The sequence below is a fragment of the Pteropus vampyrus genome, unplaced genomic scaffold (assembly GCF_000151845.1).
Source record: "Pteropus vampyrus isolate Shadow unplaced genomic scaffold, Pvam_2.0 Scaffold78, whole genome shotgun sequence".
NCBI classification, from domain to species: Eukaryota; Metazoa; Chordata; class Mammalia; order Chiroptera; family Pteropodidae; genus Pteropus; species Pteropus vampyrus.
The window spans coordinates 1,940,494-1,961,446 of NW_011888859.1; the positions used below are offsets into that span (position 1 = coordinate 1,940,494).

The following is a 20,953-nucleotide window of genomic DNA, read 5'->3' on the forward strand; positions in this document are numbered from 1 at the left end:
GAATATATAACAGACTACTTCCTTGGGGTAGTTTTAAAAATATCAATAATTTGGTAGAAATATATATATGAGCTATAAATTGGCCATATGTGCTCAAGAGGAGAAACCTCTGCTTGTCAGTTTGTTCTCCACATATACAGTAAACCCCCACCATGAGACCGTTAATGAGGTACACAAATTGCACAAAATGCAGAATTGTGTTAATGTGATGTTAATGAAAAATGGCATTTTTACTTAGATTTGACCTATCACAAAACACACAGAGGAAGTATACAAGACCTTATGCTAAGCATACTAATTGTGCAATAAGCTGAAAAAAGTCTCAAATGACTAAGATGTCATCAAGGCCTAATCCCACCATTTCTTAAGACCATCACTCCCCACCCCAACCCCACTCTGTGGCACCAGAACATAAGAACTTGGCTACTTGGCTTGTCTTCCATTGAGAATGGAGGCCGGAATGAGGTCTGGAGCCAATGACCAATCACATTATTATGCAAATGCATATTGTCTGTAGGCTTATCTTTTGAAAAATAATATGTAGCAACAGAAATAACAAAGAGAACTTCAAGTGAAAAAAATACCACAAAGCTACTGGAAAACATCTCAGGAAATAAATGTACTGGTGCTGACTGCATTAACAAGTACAGGAAAAGGAAGTACAGATCTGAAAACTTCTAAGAAGGTGTGACATCTCTGAATCAGTATGAATGGATGCCTGGAAAGCCAGAGTCAGCATGAATTTTAAATAGGCCACATCTCCAGTCCACACGGGACTGGTTTGCTGGAAGGTTTTCTGACCAGAATTTTTACCTTGTGTTGTTCACGTTTCCGTTGTATTGTGTTGGCCGTTTCCTCGTGGACCTGCTGAATCGTTATTTCCTCCCTCAGGGCCACCTCTGCTCTGTATAACCAGGCGCCTATGGTACCCAGAGGTGCTGGAAGAGACTTATCAAGCTGTATATGCCAATCGAATAGCTGAAATACAAAAGTAGAAAAATGAAATATCTCTGATACAGAAGGCAATTCCTAAATTTCCCCCAAATCATTTTATACCCTAAGTCTTTAAGTTAATAACTTCAGATTAATCTAGTAAATATCAAAGAAATTATCTGTGTTCTGAATTTAATGCTTTGAGAATGGGGAGGAAATTAGAGTTAAAAGCAAATTTTGAGAAAACTTAAAATACATTTTAGACATAGAAGGATATTACTGGGACCTTAAGCCATTTTCTTCTTATAGTAATAGCATAAAGCTTTTGCTGGAAGGGATTGGATTTGCTAACATGATCAAAGATGCAAGAGTTATATACCAGCTGATGTGCATTCCTTAAAATCTCCTACACGAGGAGAATGGGTCCAGAAAAATCAGAGTCATTTAGACATCTCTGGAGGAAGACAACTATTTAGGATTCTTTCTATAATAATATAATTCCCTAACCACCTCTCCATTTCTTTCACTTTATTCAATTCTCAAGCACTATTTCCCAGCCTATTGGAATGCCGAGTGAGATGGGTTGAGATGTTTGGAAACTAAGCTAATCTTTGATAGAGTTTATGGGGAAAAAATAGATTAGAAAAATGAAGAAAATAGGGTACATTCAATGCAAATATTCCCATTAGTGACAGACATTTCAGAGGTTTAGAAATCTTGGTCTTTAAATTTGCAAAGTATTAATATTAAAGTTACTGAGCAGTTTTCCTTCAGGTTCATGAAAGACCAGATAAAAAGATGTGTTTAAGTTAAAAAAAAAAAAATGAATGTGAATGTAGGAAGATTATTAACCAGTGATGAATCATGGTTATGAAATATGGAGAAGTTGTGGACGCTCCAATCCCAAACAATCCAGAATTAATGTATGTCAGGTGAGAAATAATCCAGAAGGTCTTCCAGGATTTCACTCTATCATCTGATCAATGGTAATACCAGGTGTAGGGCAGGAAAGTCAAGAAAAACGTTGTTACACAAGCATTTCCCTTAATTTAAAGGAAAATTTGATAAGAGAGCAAAGATTTTCCCACAGGCAAGCCTTTCTCACCTCAGACAGAGGCAGGAGAACCTGATACAACCTTGCCGTGTAGAAAAGGATGATGGAAAATATTCTTGACTAAATTACGTTAAGACCCAATGAAGTTAATCGTGGGACAACTTACCCTGGAGGACACTCTATCCCAGGACTGTTTTACCAAGGCTTGGTCAAGTGACAATTTACCGTCTCTATATAAAGGTTGTATTAAATGTTCAATCTGTTTCCTTTTCATTTCATATTGAACTCTGAAGTGCCTGAATGACTAAAAGAGGAAAAATAGCAACAACGTGGCAATGAGTCAAAAAAAGCAAAAGCAAAGGAAACCATGTTTCCTAAATAACAATCCTTTATATTTGGATAGCATTCAATGTATGTTGTTGATAATAATAATGACAGTCATGATACGAAAAGCAGCTCCCATTCATCAACCCTGACGATGAGCCTGGCCACGTGCTAAGGCTTTCCATGTATCATCTCTCCCGACAAGAACTTCTACATTTTATATTAAATAAACACATCCTAAAATATAACTCTATGTCTAAATATAAATTGAAAATATCACTGATATGTGCAGTTATCATGTTAGAAAACATAAGAATGGCCCTACAGAATCTAACAGACAACAACACATCTAAAAGGATTTCTGAATAAACAAACATGCAAATCCTCAGGAAGAACACTGGGGGGCGATGGTGAGTAAATATTGTAACAACTTTTCATTCCCTCTAACTTAATGTAATTAAAAAATACCAAAATATAAAATCAATCTTCGATTTTATTCCACAGAATCCTATGAATGGAAAACCTTGGAAATACACAATTTTATTGAAAAATAGAAGCAGACGGAAAATGGTGATGACACAATTAACCCACAGACAAAATAAAATGTTTCCTCTATTTTGATTTCTGATGGTTTCTACCCTGATTTTAAGAAACTGGTGATCATATTTGGCCTGAAAGGAGTGGAACTTTTCTAATGCTTTGGTTCCCTCTTATAAAATAACATCTGTACAACAGGTAACTTTAGAACTTGAAATTTATTTTTTGACAATTTATACTAAAACTAAAACTCCCTAATGGACTAAATAAATGTATTCATTCTGTCCTTGCATTTCTATTCTCAATGTTCTGGTTTAATAATTTTTTTTAAAATGGAGCTCATCCCAGAAAACTGTATTTTGGGGGAAAGAAATGATTACATCAAATTTCAAAGCAAAAAGGAAATACTACATATAATCACATATTGACTACTTTGCCACATTCACCAAATATAATATTGATGGCATCATCCATCTAAATTCCAGCACACTTTATAGATACGATTATATAAAATCACACATGAATGCAATAGCTATATCTCTTATTGTTTGCCATGTTGAATCTCTCACATCATGGTACCTTCTTTTGGTAGCAAAAATGATTGAAATATAATATAGATAAGATTATATTATAGTTTTACTACTAAAATGCAATGCTATTTTAAATAAGGGGAAATGGCAGTGCTGCAAAGAATAAATCATAATTTAATGGGAAAACCCATTATATGATTTTATCTTGGAAGTGGAAAGTGGCGGCCAAAATCCAATTAATGACCGTGTAATGAGACTGGGGAAAACAACAACAAAACCACAACCACCACAAAACAACCCTGGCGTCCACTTGAATTCAATAGTGTTGGACGAGGCAGGTCACAGTGAAACTGAACCTATTGATGGACCCGCCCCAAATATTCCTGGTGCACACCTTTATTAAATTCAGCTTTTTCAGTAGTAGTTTTGAATTTGGCACTGAAGTCTTTTTATTGATTTTGTTATTGTTTTTGTTATGGGACATCTACAAAATCATGAATTCTACAAAAACAATAACTAGAAGTTTGTGTCCTGGGTCATTTGTAAGACTCAAAGTTTTGAAAAAGTCATGAAGTCTCAGAGCTCCATAAATAGTGTGGACAATACAACGTAAAACTGCTTATTTACACAGAAACACAATGATTAAATCACAAGCAAACTTAAGGTACTGAACATTATTCCCCTAAAGACTTCGTTCATTAATATCATTTGAGAGAGTAAACATAGATTAAATGACAAATATGAATCTTACTTATGAAAAGCTTTTGAAAAATTGAAATCTCTTTTTCATACGTTACCTGATATTTATCCTGCAAATTTGATTCCGTCATCTGTGCCCTCGTCAAATCTCTTTCAAACTGTTCTATCCAAACTTTCATTTCCTTCAAAATTAGCCTGTCTTCTCTCTAGAAACCAGCAGATATTACAATCTGATTAGTAACTGTGCATTTATTTAATTGCTGATTAATGCCTGACTAATTTTAGAACAGACTTAATTTTAATAAGTTTCAATTGTCTCTGAAAAAGTTTCTCTCTCTCCATTCTCACCCCTGTTGAAGAGTAAAAAATAAGAGTCAATTCTATAAAAAATACCTTAATTATATTGGAATACCGAAATTATCTCCATTTTGTTTTTCAAGAAACACTAATTTAACTAAGAAAATGTCTACAAGAAGGGAATGTCCTAAGTACAATAGCTGGAATGGGGATAGAAACATAGGCTTCCAGTTTCTTCTTAATCCAAGGCCATTGGTAACCCAGGGGACTATTCTGGTTGGATTGATTTTGACCGAATTCAAGAAGCTACAGTTATAGTCACATCGGACTACTTGTATATATTATTGAAAAATACTATTCAGTGTTGACAAGCTCCATGTGAACAGAAAACACATCTTTTTTTAAGGTGATATTTCTAGACCCTGGCAACATGGCCACTAGATTTCCTAAATTTTATAAATTAGTCAAAATATCCCAAGTTTTCATCGATTTCTTATCTACTAAAAATGCCAAAGTAATCAAAAACATATTTAATATGATTTTTTGGCACTTACAAATAGCTTTAAATTACAGCATCTCCCTCGATGATCATAGACCTTGTCTCTGATGACAAGTAAAACAGCAGAGGAGAAAGAGTGCTGGCTATGGAGGCAGGCAGGACTGGTCACAGATTCCGGTTCTAACACGTACTAGCTATGCAACCTCGGGCACCTCTTTTTCTGTTTGTTTTGTTTTTAACCTCTCCACTGTTATACCATCATCTGAGGAGTCATCACACATCCTTCCCACGGTTTGGGGGACAACAGAGATAGTCTATGACACGCCTAGCACAGAGATTGGCACAAAATACTATCATGCCTCCTGCCCCTTCCTCCCTTTCCCGTCTTGTGAAGGCTACCCTCTTCTGCCTGGAGCATTTTCCCCTGGATAAGGCCCCCTTTGGAGCTCAGCTCAGGCACAGTCTTCTCTGGCCCAGAAGCTTTTTCTAACCTGAAAGTCTATGACAGTCGTTCTCAAATTTTTGTGTACACTGGAACCAGCTGGTGGGCCTGTGAAAACGTGGACTGCTGGGTGCCACCTTCAAACTTTCTGGCTCAGTAGATCTAGGGTGGAGGCTGAAAATTTGTATTTTTAATAAGTTTCCCAGTGAATCTAGTATTGTTAGTCTAGGGACCACATTTTGAGAACACTTCTCTATGACGCCGTTAACAATCTGAGCTCAAATAGTTATCTAAAACGCACTACACACTGTATCCTCCACTTAATTGTCTCTTTTTTCTCCCCATATACAAATCCCTATATGTCTTTTTTACTCTAGCCTAATGCAGGGTCTGGCATCCAGTGTCACTCAGTATATAACTGTGGAATAAATGATTGATTGCTAACTTAGTTAATTAGAGAAAGAAATGGAATGAAAGCCCAAGATTGCAAAGCTTTAGCTCCTCCCATAATGGCTCTTCTGAATGAACAGCGAATATGATCAAGGGACACATTTTGTTATCAGCTGACTATCATGCTCATAAAAGCACTAATAATACGTTTTATGAGCTCAGTGGAGCAAAATGATCTTGGTCTACCTGAAACAAAAATCAATTTGACATTTGATATGAAATTAGTTACTTTTGATTTTTTTTATTGCAATGTTGGCATAAAGTCTATTGTGTTGACAGATCTTTCACTGAGGCCTAGACGGTATATAAAGAAAGATAGGAAAATTGAACTATGGAATAACTTAGATATGGGGAAAAATTCATAACTATTAATTCTACAAATATTTTTTGAGTACTTACCATGTGCCATGAACTTACTAAACCATGTGACCCAATACTGAGATGTGATTAAACTCAAGATTGTCAAGTAACTGAACACTTACCTTTTTCAATGAATGACTTCCTGCTTAACTATTTAAAAATGCAAAAATAAATCTTTAACTTTGTTTTCAATGTCACATATAAAAAAACCCAACAGTTATTGTAAATTCTCCCTTTTATTAGTGCTATTAAGTGTTATTAAAGAGAAATTAATGGATGTCATCTTATAATTAAATATTAGTGGGAAAGCCCATCGGAGCAGCTTAGACTATAACTAACATTTAATAATGCTTTTATATGTTATTTGTTCTAATAGGGAAGAAAAGGAAATAACGGAATTAAGGTATTAAAAAATGTTTATATAAAGACAAGTACATGCAAAGGAATGGCTAGTAAGCTATGGAATATAGGATGTTTGGAAGAGGTCTCTAATTCAAGATTACTTAAATCTTACCTTAAGATTTTGGATAGAATTTACAAAAGGTAGGAAACCTGGAAATATTTCCTAACAATATGAAAAGATAATATATAGAAAAATAATATAAATAAAGGACAAAAATTATATAGAAAACAAGAAAAAAACCAATGGAGAAGCATCTGTCTATAAAGAAATAGACAATAATAGTTACTTTAAGATGTTTTCATAACTTTTAAAAGTATTAAAGTGTTTCAATCAAATAAGGTAATGTAATATTCTGGCATTTGATGTTTTTGTTTTAATTTGCAATTACAGTCATATGTGGCAATATATTCATTTAATAAATATGTCTTGAGATATTAAACATTTTAAAATAACAATGTAAAGAAGAGGTATACAGATTCATGGTTTCTCTCCATAAATACACTCATAATATGCATCTCTATATCCCTATAACAATTAAGACTGTGCTGTGCTTCTGAAAGCAGACAATAACATTTGTTGCAATGGGAGAGGAATGAGTGAATGAAAAACCAAATGTTTAATAGGTGAGAGAGAGGGGTCAATAGCCTGTTTTATTTATTTACTACTGAGTGCTGATTATCCAAGGAATACCTTTAGGGAAAAAGTTTCTTTATCTGTTCTATTGGTTGAAGTAAGAAAGGCATAGTATGTTTATTTCCAACAAGAAAATTAGATTTAAAATGGTATCTATAAAATATCTAATTTAAATAAAGAGGACACATAAATCAAATACACCAAAAAAATGGAAGTCTGGTAGATATGTTCATGGCAATATTTTAAAAAATGAATTAAAACAACTATTTACTAAGGCCTGAGTGGACAAATATTGAGTATTTTGAGGCGATGGCATCAATAGCCCCAATATGTATAGTCTATAATAGTCATAAAGGTTCATTAGACAGAATTAGATGGCCATTTAGCTGCATTAAACGAACATAGGCCCTACATCATAAAAAATATAAATTTTTTCTTATTTAAAATAGTCATTTTAGATAGTTATGCTTTACATTATAAATACCACATTTTAAAAAAGGCAAAGCTTATAATATATTTTCTTTAAAATTAATTTTTAAAATAATTTGCATCTTCTTTATAGGGAAGGGATAGAGGGAATTTTTTAAAAGAACAATTAGAATTTATTTTCTAGAAAATGAGATTAATCTCTTAATAATAAAGCCTCTTTAGTAAAGTACATTAATAAGCTTATATCAAGAGTGTGTGTGTGTTTTAAATCTCTAAGGATTTTTGCCTAAAATTCTCGCTCGTGAGCACTAATGAAAGCATCCCTTTTTGTTTCCCAGACTTTTTCAGCCACAGAATTTACTCATCTGGAGAGATAATTAATGTCGGAGAAATTAAAATAGTACAAACTCAGAAACCAGATCAGAAATAAATCCAGTTGGGTAAATAGAAATATATGATATATGAAAATCAGATGGAAAGCTGACTTTCTCAATGCTGTATTAAGTCTAGTATGCTTTCTTTAGACTTTCTTATTCATACAGCAGCATCCACACCTGATTATATTCTCAAAACCCAGAAATCTCCCTAATAGCTCTAAAGCACGCACGCCTCAATCTATACAAGGATTTGCACTGTCTGTGCTTTTGCCTTCTGTGGGGCTTCATAGAAATTTACTTCGCTACTTAAAGTTACTCAGGTGGTCAATGTCTGTGCCTGCAGCCTGCCAAGGAATAAAAAAAGTCTTCCTGAAGCTATAGTTTTAAAGAAACTGAGATCGTTCTGTCAAATGCTGGATTACCTTCCTCCAAGCAACCGAGGAAACATCAGTTACCATTGTTTTGCTTAATTCTTTTAGAAAGTCATTGATTTCTATTAGTGCAATACTTTTTCCTAGTTGAAAACTTTGGGCTATGTTCCCCTGGCCTTTCCTTTTCTTAAACCTGTTTTGAAGTTTATTTAGAAAACAAATTTTAAGATTTCTGTTTTTCTTGTTGTTCTCCATTATAATCTAAAACTGCTCTAAACAAACAAATAAACAAACAAAATCCTCTAGATGTGACCTAAGCAATGAGGACAGAGAGATAGTTTTTAACAAATTTTGAAAAGTTTATTTATTACTTTCCCTGATGTCATTTGGCTTTCTAATTAACTATAAAATCAGCAGTACATCCACTTCTTTATAATAAACAAATACTACTTTTAACAGATTAGGAGAATGGTAATATCAATTGTGTTAAAGACTAGGGAAATAGGCATTCTGGTTTGCTAAATGGAATATAAAATGAGACAAACTTTCATACAGGGTATTTGAAAAAGAATTTCAAAAAGCACGAAAACTCTGTATGTTCTTTAGCCCAGAAATTCCACTTCTAAGAAAACTGTAAGACAATGCTTTATTACAAAATTGTTCATAGAAGCACTGTTTATAATAGTAAAAAATCATAAATTTTCAAGAATTAAGATTGGATAAATTACTGTGCATCTATATGATGACCTGGAGAAAATGGAAAAACTTTTGTATAATGTAACAGAAAAAGAATATTATGCTGTATGTATACTATGATTTTATTTTTGTTAAAATATATGAATCCACATATACACAGAAAAATGTTGGGAACTCATAGTAACATATTTTTTTTTCTAGAATAGTTTTTCTCTAAAAGGTCAAATAGAGAAAAAAAATTTCTTTTTTTTCCCCAGGTTATGTTTTTCTTTATGACAATGAACAATGTCATTTGAGCAATACAAAAAGTATAAATGTCATTTAAACAATTAAAGGCTTAAAAATCTAACCATAGTGAATAATGAGAACTTTTACAAGTTTGCCATACTTTCATATGTTTGCTGTGAGTAGCAACTTATCTAATAAAATCTAATAGTCAAAAATAGATTTCATCAGATCTAGCAGAACAAGGGGGTTAAAAATGTAGATGTGCTAATGACATGATGGATATAAAATTATTTCAATCTTCAAAATACTAAAATGGAGTTTCCCGACACTGCTATCTTTCTTCATTTTTAATTCATCAGTATTATATATCCAGCATTTATTATTAGTAATATTATCTCTGTCATATCCAACATTCAAATCAGAGAAGTCTTTTCCTACTATCACCTCCCCAGTCGGTGGTACTTACTTTTACTCAGTTGTTATATGAAAATGCATTGCAATTTAATATTTTGAAAATAGCATGCTTAAAAACCAAAGTCATCATCATTGGGTGTACTATCAACACTTGAAGAAAAACAAATACTTACATCGGTCTCTTGCATATCAGTGCTTGTGTTGTGAATGTCAGGATAATGTTTCAGAAACTGGGCTACATAGGTCATAATAGACTTCTCATCTGGTTTATCCACATCGACATCTGAAAAACCCAAACCAAACATGCATTAACTAACTACCACTAATTAGATTATAATAATACAAACTTTGAAATCTAGCTAATATACCAAAAAAAAAACAAACAAACAAACAAAAAAAAAAACAAAAAAACCTGTCCTAAATGCAGAAGAAAAATAGAATTAATATTTAGAGATTTGGTGGAGAGGAAAAGGGGAAACAAGTATAGCCTGGATGATACAAGGTGGAAATTTTATGATTCATAAAGATGACACATTTTAACTCAGAGCTTTTAGGGAAGTAGTACTTCTGTCATTTAAATCCCCACATTAAATGATCAGAAATCTGAGATACTATATGGTTATGCAGGCATTCTGTCTAGTTAGTAAGACACAAATAATATATAAATTCCAGAATTGGGGTAGTATTTAAAACACAGGTTTGGAACTGAATGATAAGTGACTATATAGCTTGGATAACTACATATAGCCAAATGTAAATAACCCTCAACCCCCACAAATTCTGCTTTAGAAAAGAGGAAGATGCCTTATGTACAATTCCTTAGAAATCCTCTCCATTTTGGAACATTCTCTCTAAATTACTGTACTTTGTACAACAAGTACTTTTAGAAAGAGACAGAGTCTGACAAGATTTGGATCATTGTCATTTGAAGTTTATGAATGTTTACCTAATAAAATCAGGCAAAGAAATTTATACAAATATAATAATTACATGGGTGTAAGACTATATAAATAAAAAGTATTAAATGGCAATGAGTCAAAAAAAGCAAAAAAGTCTTTTAAATACCCCTTTTAAAGACAATGACAAAGTGATTACATTTTGGAGACTACCAATATAAAATATGTACCTATAGAGCAAAGAATAAAATAGAACAAACAAAAAATAGCAAAATATATAACTACCTTACTATTTTGTAATGCTCCTTGTGCTTTAAGATTTCATTTCTAAGGACTATTGATGTAGGATCTAAAAAGTACAGCAACTCAAACGACTTAAAAGGAAAAAAACATAATGTATTCTGGAATTTGTCAGATGACTCAAAGGTGATTTTAAAAATGACAAGATCACCGATATGGAAGACACATGTGAAGAATGAGTAAAATTTTTATGAAATGTGAAAATGGAAAGAAAAGCAACATTTAATACATGATTTAAACACAGTGCATGCTTTTAAGTATATGCATAACAAATGACAAAATAATTATTATAATAGATTTTGGTCTATTTAATCCGTATCCCTAAAAGTTTGTACATTCAAGTTGACTACATAACTTTTTGATAGGGAAGTTCTCACTAGGAAAATAAAGGATCACCTTATACCTGGGATAGCCTGGGATTTGGGCAATCTCATTTTCTGATCATCTAAGAAAATATTAAGGTCCTCTTGTCTAGTGGATATGAAGGAAACTTTTATACTCTCATCTCATCTCGTCTAGGAAAAGTTTCAGCTCTGGTGAATGCTCCAAAGTTGAGGGTTCAGATAGACATGTGGCTGTCCCCTTGAGCTGAGTCAGTGTACTGGATACTATCGGGTCTTCATGTGCAGAAACAAAGTGGGAAGCCTTGAAACTTTGGCTCTCCTAGTGAATTGAGGGGCCCAAAGCATGTTCCTAAAAGGCTAGGGATCACGAGGCTGCTCCCTGACCTCAGACGAAATCAGGCAAAGAAATTTATAACCAGACCCCTGTAGGTCTCTTAGGCTTACTTTTGAAAACACAGTGTCTCCACTTAGTGACATTGTTTTAGAGCTAGAAATGTTCATTCTGAAATCTCACCTTTAAAAATAACTTACTTTCACTGTGTACATATTTCTGCATTTGTCAATAAAAATTTCCATAATTGCCAACCAAAAGAAAAAACTTCCATGACATTTGGAAAGTTTACTTTTACCCTTTTATTTCAACATAACAAACAACTTACTCGTTTTTTTATGTTTATTAAAAATGTCAAAATTATCTTTTGAAGGCTTGAAAGAGTTAACTCCATTTCCAGAAAAATCTTAAATTCACAGTCTTATAAAAATGTACCAAACAATGGGATGAAAAATATTAGTCAGTCATTTGTATAGTTTTCTTGATTAGCAGGCACCAAAACACTGGATGACTGCCGTTATTTCTAAGTATTTAATGACTGACCTTTTAAAGATATGATCTTAAGTTACTAATAATCTTTTATTTCTTCCAGATTCTTTGGAGTTATAGTAATAGAGTAATTCCTTTATTGTGTGACACCCCTCCGCCCCCAAACACATGCTTCTAAAATTTTCATTCCACCCATAAATATAATGAGTAAGTACAATTCCCCTAGCTGAACCTCCAATGTCAGAGTGCTGTTCAGAGCACTTTGCTCCTGAATTTAGCAGCAAATAATATTTTAAGAAAATATCAATGCAGGAAGGTACTATTTCTTTTTGCTTTCCTCAAGTTTTCTGGCCTCAAATAGAGTCTTGAAAGTCACCTGTAATTTCCGGGTGTGAGATACAAACCTGATGAGCTGAGCCAACAAGTAGTCAACGTACCTTCAGGATCTAGCAACCTGGGGATCCCCAGTTCCGTCTCAGCAATAGTGAAGGCTTCCTCCAGGTTTTCTCGGTTAGATCTTCCTTTGACCCTCTCCAAGTCTACTAGTTCTGGTCGGATAGCGTGGATGACTGAATGAAAGGCAACCCCACTTCTCCAACTCCGCCCAAAGTCTTTTACTTCTATTCCAGTCTGCCTTCATGTGATAAAAAAAAATAAAATAAAATAACGTCACATTCTGAATAGATAATATGCATTTTCCTGAAGGCCTCAAGCAGAATCTGACCTTGTTCAGCAAGGAATGATGTACAGTGAGCTATACCAGTTAAGCGGTTTTGAGAAAATGTAAGCAAAACAATATTTTTAGAAGGTAAGAAGATAAGATGTAGAAATTCTGGTTCCATACTTAAAGTTTTCTATATTAGATTTTTCAGTAATCGAGATACTCAATTTAAAGTACATCTTTAAAAGAAATCAATTTAGAGAAAAATGTCTGGCAAAATTTAAAAAAAAGGTAAGATTAGAAAAATACCAAAAATGATAATAATTCATCATTGTATATTTTTTGAAAAAAGTATCTAACATTTCTAATGATAATGATTAGTAAATTGTTATATATGCATAGGTTACAATAGACATTGTCAAATGGGTCTGAATTATATCAAATGCATTAGAATGAACAAATGCAGATGGAGGCAGTCATATCTGTGCATTAGTCATAAAGGAGTCAAATGATTCCCATTACCCAACAGATCAAATTGTTTTCTTAAACTCTTTTTTTAAAATTTTTTTTGAATTCCTTTGAGGGCAATGACTTGGTGGCAAGTATTTGTTCTTTAGTGGTAGATTTAATTGATTCAAAGCCAGTTATGATAATTAAAAAAGTGATTCAAGTTAGTAGTCATATTTTGTCGTTGAAAACAGAAGTGAAGTAAGCTTACAATGAGTTATTTTTTCTACATGAAACCTGTCAACCATAAAGGCAGTTCCAAAAAGGGTAAAGATATTTGAGCAACAGTTATATCTCTCAAGTTTAGAGTCATTAAAGGTGATTGATTAATTAGGTAACAGTCAGTAGATAATTAAAAAATTAGTCTCACTACAGTTGTTTCTAAGTAAAGCAGAAATAACATCACTCAGTTCTTTTTTACCCTATATTCTCAAAATCTCCATGAACTATAAGATATAATATATATGACTAATAAAATGATCAATATAGAAAGCTGGTAAGTGCTCTTAAATTTTATCTCAGTAAACTTAAGATTCACTTTATATTATGTTTTACCAATGTACATTCAGTTTGCATAAAATATATAGTCCTAAAAATAGCATCATTGAATCTAATCACTAGCTTCATGAATAAATATTTAAAGAACAGTTTTGTAAGACTCCAGTATTTGTAAAGTAACCGTGAATCTTCTCTTAGAGTTTCTGTCTTTCGTAGTACAGATATAATTTTTTTCAGCCAGTGTTTGACAAACTGACCAATATCTACCCACATTGAGCAGTATGTGCTTGTTATCCATTAATTCGTACATTTGCCTCTGGCTTCATCTTACTTTTCTACCTACATTTTCCCTTTGTCCACATTTCCTCATTTAAAAATGTTTTTGTATGCAATCTCTTAAGCCATCTTAAATTATTTTTAACCAAATAAGGTAAAGTGTAAATAAATAATTAGCTTATAAATAGTCATCATGTAATTACATATTTTCTGATTTTCTTGAACTTTTTATTGTTTTAGACATTTTCAAAATTAAATATATACAATGTTTCCTTAAATACCTATTATGTTGGAATAATTTAAACATTTTAGTACATTTTCTTCTTCTATATTTGTCGAATATTCACACACACACACTCCGATAGTATTTTGTATTAGATCAAAGTACTTAAACAAAGTTTTAGTTTTAGCCTAAACCTTTCATTTAAGAATCTTAGATACAAAAACCAAAGAAAACTTAGAGACATCACTTAAAAAAGGGATACAAACTTATAGAAACTTAGATATATCACTTAAAGAAATGATGAAGTATGTCCCACTTATAGGCATTTCTGACCTCTAATACATATTTACTTTAAGTTATTTTGAATGGATATGATATACATATCTTCACTTGTCTCATTACCTTGTTAATTTTTGTCCTAAAATACAATTGTTCTTAGACATTTGAAAACAAGATATGCAAATGTCAGATATGCTATAACTGAATGCTTTCATTTCTGAGAGTACGTACCCATAGTAATGAAATTGGTAAAAAAAAAAAAAAAAGAAAAAAGAAAAAGAAACAGTTTTTTTATTTACTTCTCAAATATTTAGAAATTTTATATGAAAACTGTAAATAGACTCTGACAATTTGTCTGGTGTTTACTGGATGTTTTATCTTTTCTCGCCATCTTCAGACCAATAAACCTTCAGACTACAGAATCTCACAGATTATCAGTTTGCAAACATGTCATATACTAAAATGGGTACAGATTCTAAAATCCTTTATCCACGTCAGGTAAGAGGTTGCTTGAAAAATGCAGACTGGGAAAATGTGAAAAGCAGCTTTTAGAAAATTTATCAACAATTCAGCAGCAAAATAGTATCATGTGTTCATTCCAGAATGTTTGTGGCAGAGAACAGACGTCTCCCGAAATCTCTGCATCTTACACAGCTGTAAAATAAATGGACTTGACCGATATGCTGATGGGTGAAAGAACTCTTGGGTCCATGAATCTGGACATTTATCCAGATAAGTAAAATACAACTTCCACTGATGTTACGAGTGTACAAGTTGCAGAAATGACTTTTAGTTATCATTAGACCCTTGCACATCTTTGAAACCTGTCACACCCTGTGTAAAACAAAACTACTACAGGAAAACTCCTCCGGCATTAAATCTGAGTTTACTTCAAGCTGCTATAAGAAGTGAAAATCAATTAATTTTTGGTTAGTTTACTGCTGTGTGGAACAATCGACATTATTACAAAGTTTTACTGTAACAGCATCAAGACAAATGTCCTAGCATGTGGTCACCAGATTCCTCTTGTCCCACACGCTTCTCCTCCTCACCCACTTAAACCGCAAGAGACAAGAAACACCCATGCAGAGGGATGCAAACAGTACGCCGGCAATGTGAAAACGGCTTTTTATTTCATTTCTATTACAGTTTGCTCTCAGAAATATTTTTAACTGCAACTTGAATCATAAAAATATGCCCCAACTTAGAAAGCCACCAATACATTTTAAAAATTAAACAAAACTATATAAATAACACTAATTATATCTCTTTATGTTTATTTTTTCTTTCCTTATTTTTGCTCTTCAAACACTTTAAAAATAGAATTCCCTATATTTAGCACCTTAATATTTTATAACAATAAGTATTTGTTTACATCTGTTTTCCAGAAGTAGAGAATATGATTCAGATTAGATTAAGGCATGCACAATAACAGAAAGTGAATTAATGTTACATACCATTTATGAAAATTATACAAAAGCACAAATTCTATATGAAGAGATCTTACCATTGACCACTTTTCTCCATAAAATACTGGTATGATCAATTGAAAACTCTATTGAAATTGCTATGAAAAGATACTTTTTGTGAGTAGTACTTTTCTATCCAGCATTATCACATAAATGTACACACATGCAAATTTATTATACCTAGAAAGAAACAAACTAAGAGAAAATTATCTGTCCATAAAGCTGGAGTTGACAAAGGAACTTACATTCCAGAAAAAAGATGAGATTAAAGAAAAAAATAAAAAATAAAATTGCTAGAAAGTCTCAGGAAATAAAAACAAATATAATTATTTCAGAATGTGGAACTTAATTCACATTATTATTAAACAGAACTCAATAGTCTTACGAAGAGATAATTAAGTTTAAACTTTCAATTTATCTATGGAAAGATTATTTAATAGGAAAAAAAGTCCAAACAGTAACAAATAGAATTAGCACTCATGCTAATAAAAGTGTAGGGATTAAACAACTTAATCAGGCCCAATTGCAGGAATGAAGAAGGAATTACTTTTATGGCAGTATCTTCTAGAGCATTAGTGACAATGTGTGTTTATATTTTAATTCAAGAAAAGAGTGGAACAAGACCGTGAAGCAAAGCCATTCATTGAAATGTCTCCTCAAATTTTGCCATCATTGGAAGAGGTGCTCAGTAATAAATCGATAACCCAAACTATTCAAGAGTTTCAAATTTAACCAAACTCTTGGTACTTACTTGGCTGCTGTGTACTGAACCCACTTTAGCAAAGCCTTCTTAGCATTTCCCTGGATCTTGGTGGCCACTTTGCGCTTACTCGGGGGGCTGGCAGTCTCCGAGCTGACCGTGCTGTCCACGGAGGACGTGCTGCTGGACAAGGACTGCAGCTGTGGCAGGTTGCTGGTCAACTCTTCGATCTGTATGTTCACAGTCGACAGAAATACAAGAATTATCTTTGTTTTTCCCTCAGATGTTTCACTTTTCCAACTAAAAATGGTTTATCTTAACACAGCTGGCAAAAAGTAAGCTCTTAAATGGCAGGACTGATGTTCTACTCTACTCTTTGTATGTCTCCCTGCATCTAAAACTTGTTAAATACAAGAACAAATAAGTAAAATCTAATAGTTATCTAAGCTCATAGAATGTACGACACCAAAAGTGACGCCCAATGTAAACTATGGACTTTGACAATGATGTGTCAATATAGGTTCATTAATTGTAACAAATATGCCGCTCTGAGGGGGCATTATGGGGAAGCTATGCGTGTGTAGGTGCAGGGGATACATGGGAAATCTCTGTACCGTCCACTCAATTTTGCTGTGAACTTAAACCTGCTCTAAAAAATAAAGTCAATTAAAAAAAAAAAAAATCTAAGGGCAAGAGCTACAATTGTGAATGGAATAGCAAGTTAATTTCTCCCCCTAACATCTAATGGGAGCATAGAACCGGTCCCTTCCAGATAACAAAGATAAATTTTCTGAACTTCCTGTACCAACATTTCATCTTCACTGTGTTCTGCCCACTTTTCAGAGTGGGTGCCGTTGCCAGAGTTCTTTGGGGGAGTTTTATCTATAACACCTTTACAGGGAAGAAGAGGAAATTCTGCTTCCAAAAAACAATGTATCTGTGAAAGTCACATGCCTGCCAGCTTGAGGATCAACCCCAGAGGCATGACAAATGACAGAGCATCATTAAACGTCTGCTATGACCTCCCTCCATGACATTATACAACTTAAAAGGGAACTGTAGCACAATACCTGGAAATATAAAATAATGGTCCACATCAGTCCAAGAACTATTGAGGGTCGGCCATCAGCGATATCGGTAGAGTTAATGTTGACTAATTTAATCTGTTTAAAAAGAAAAACTGTACTAGTAATGTACTAGAAAATTATAGCTTGTTTAAGTATGCAATAATGAGCACTTCATTAGACAGCAATAAAACTCGGTCATGCCTATGTAATAACACACACCAGTAAGTAATGTGAGCCAGAAAAACAAACAGGCACATGGTTTCAGTGGAAATTTCAAGAGCATTCATTAGGTGCACACAATAAAAATTACTATCAAATGAATTTCAAAAACTTGTTTAAGTTGAAAAAATGTGGCATCATGCAAAGAATTACCAACAAAATGCCAGACAGAAAAAAAAAAAAAAAGGGTCATTCTTTACATTTAGAAGTTGACTGGAACTTAAAAGAAACTGTGATAAATAGTTTAAGAAGATGCACTTACTTTGAAGTTTGCTACCAAATAGCATGAAACTTATGTTCTCTTTTACCTATAAAAGTCAGGAGTTAAAGATTCTAAAATTTGTACTAACCGGTGATCCTCTGTACATGGACTGACATGAAAAACAAAGGGAGAAGATGATATACACACATAAATAGCCTTTCAAAATCAGCATCGTTTGTTCAAAGGGAATAAAAATGTAGGTAGTAAATTTAGAGCATTATTTGAGGAATATATTTTAAAGACAAAGGAAAGGTAAGAAATAGTAAAATAGAAAGAGACGTTTAAGGTTCAGTTCCTTACTTTGGGGCACTGATAACTACAAAGTATTGAGGACACATATTAATCTGTCTACAATTGTTCCCAATTTTCATTTCAATGCCTTCGCAACTATTAAAAAAGTTATTTCTAAGTCCAAGCAAAATCGATTTATCTTAGTCAGTCTCTATAGAATACAATTAACTGCTCATCATCTTTCTCATAATCCCTAAACCAATACAAAAAGAAAATAATAAAGTATTCCTTAAACTTCTAGCTCAATAATTCTCAGCCATGATTTCATGAGATGTATTATTAATAATAATAAAGTTCAGAGTTTATAAATGGTTAACTTTAATAAAAATTTATCAGATGCAAAAATCATCTCACAAATGCTTTATGCTTTAGTAATTAGTTTAAATTTACTAGTTATACCTCAATAAAGATAGTGTAAAACTGGCACAAAAATCATTTGAAATAATTTGAAATAAAATCATTTGAAATAAATCCATGGGATTTTTGCCTCACTGGTAATGTTCATTCATCATGTTCCAAGACAGAAAAAAATTAAGAAGTGCTATAGATTATAAGCTTATATGTCTACTTATTTTAAATTTAGCGCAGAGTAAGACATTTACAACATGTTTGTGAACAATAAAAGCATTGAATTTCTTTAACCTTTTATAACGGAACCTATTGTGGTCTTCATAATCATTTTGATTAGTTTCAAAACTTATCCAGAATATTCTCCACATCCATTTTAGTATCCATGGCCCACAAATTTAGAATATATCCCAATAATGATAAGATTACAGTTGGCCTTTTGTATCCTTGGGTTCCAGACCAGATGGAAAATACTCTAAAAAAAGTTACATTGTTGCCGACGTGTACTATGGTTGTGTATGATGGTTGTGTTTGCACTGAAAAGGTAGACTTTTATCTCTTGTCATTATTCCCTAAACAATACAGTGTGACAACTATTTATATAGCACTTACATTGTATTAGGTACTATAAGTAATCTAGAGATGATTTAAAGGATGTAGGAAGATGCGCAGAGGTTATACGCAGATACTAGGCCATTTTATATGAGGGACTTGAGCATCCTTGGATTTCGTATTTGCAGGCTTCCAGAGCCAATCGCCCCGATACCGAGGGAGACCGTAATGCATTTCGCAGAGGCCAGATTATTTCCCTTTCCTTGTATACTATTCTTTTTAAAAACATGGCTGAATGTAAGTTGAATTTTCTACCGCAACCCACTGTACCATGAAACTAACATATGCAGCTTATTATAGAACCTAATGATCTTTTGCTCAACTTGAGAAGAAAAATGTTTTTCAGAATTAATTTCTCTCTTTAAAAACTGTGTGCTCCACAATGGGTTTGTGGAGCATAGGTTCTCACCTCCCACCTTCTCTCTCTTGCAGAATCCTATTAAACTTACAATAACATCTTAATAGCATAGGAGGGTAGGTTGGGCAATAGAAAGACATCCGAAGAGACTGAAAATTTTTCCAGAAAATCTGGGAAGGGGATGAAATCTAGGAGGATTGGTACAACCCTTTTGGCAAGATATATGGCAACACCTAACAAAACTACATGTACACTTACCTTTAGATCCAACAATCGAAAGGAATGTACCCCCAAAATGCACTTCCAATAATATGAAAGTATATATGCACAGTTATTAACTGCATCATTGTTTCTGTTTGAATGATATTAGAAATAACCTAAATGCTCATTCATAAGAGGGTGGTTAAATAAACTCTGGCACGTCCAGACAATAGAATATCATACAGCTGTGAAGATGAATGAGGATCTCCATGAACTGAGTTGGATGATTTTAAGACGTACCGTTAAATGAAAAAAGCAAAGTGTGAGAGTGTGTCGATAGTATGGTAAGTACGGTACTCTTCATGTAAGAAAGAAGGTGGCATGTGAAAGTACACTGCTCCTCTGTGCAAAGGAAATACAGGCATGGTAAATGAGAAATGAGAGAGACCGATTACCTAGAAGTGTGAAGGGGAGTGAAACAGAAGGAAATGATAATGGAGCGGTAAGAATGAGAATTAGAGTGGTACTTCTCTAAGTATAACTTTTATTCTTAGAATCATAGTAATATCTCATTCCCCAGCATATACATAAAAAAGTAATTAACTAGAATGTTTGGGGAGGGGGAACGCATTACTCAAATGGGATAGAACTCTATTACCTAAACTCTAAACGAATAACGTAATCACACTAAAAGTTTAGCATGGGAAAAACAGAAGTAACCTAAGCAAATTTGGAAAACAGTTTTTTGACTAAATATTGTAATGCTAAGGACCAAAAAACCGCACACAAATAAGGTTCTCCAGTTAGTAAATCTGTTTCTCATAAGGGCATGGGTTTTCAATTCTGTAACTACTTCATGTGCATACTAGGGCTGAAAAATGAGTAAGTATATTGTAGACGAGAGCCAGGGTCTCACTGCAGGAGAGAGCAGAAACTAACAAGCATG

The 20,953-nt window shown here is 33.2% G+C and overlaps 1 protein-coding gene across 1 annotated transcript in view; it reads right to left on the minus strand.

Annotated features, from left to right (window-relative positions):
- Window positions 1-20,953, minus strand: part of SYNE1 (spectrin repeat containing nuclear envelope protein 1) — a 145,697-nt gene that overhangs the window by 90,753 nt on the left and 33,991 nt on the right. The window contains exons 5-11 of the mRNA XM_023532164.1: window positions 17,720-17,812; window positions 16,701-16,879; window positions 12,474-12,670; window positions 9,850-9,959; window positions 4,176-4,283; window positions 2,154-2,291; window positions 814-978 (exon numbers count right to left, since the gene is read on the minus strand). Coding sequence (XP_023387932.1) covers window positions 814-978; window positions 2,154-2,291; window positions 4,176-4,283; window positions 9,850-9,959; window positions 12,474-12,670; window positions 16,701-16,879; window positions 17,720-17,812 — 990 coding nt within the window. The remainder of the gene's footprint in view (window positions 1-813; window positions 979-2,153; window positions 2,292-4,175; window positions 4,284-9,849; window positions 9,960-12,473; window positions 12,671-16,700; window positions 16,880-17,719; window positions 17,813-20,953) is intronic.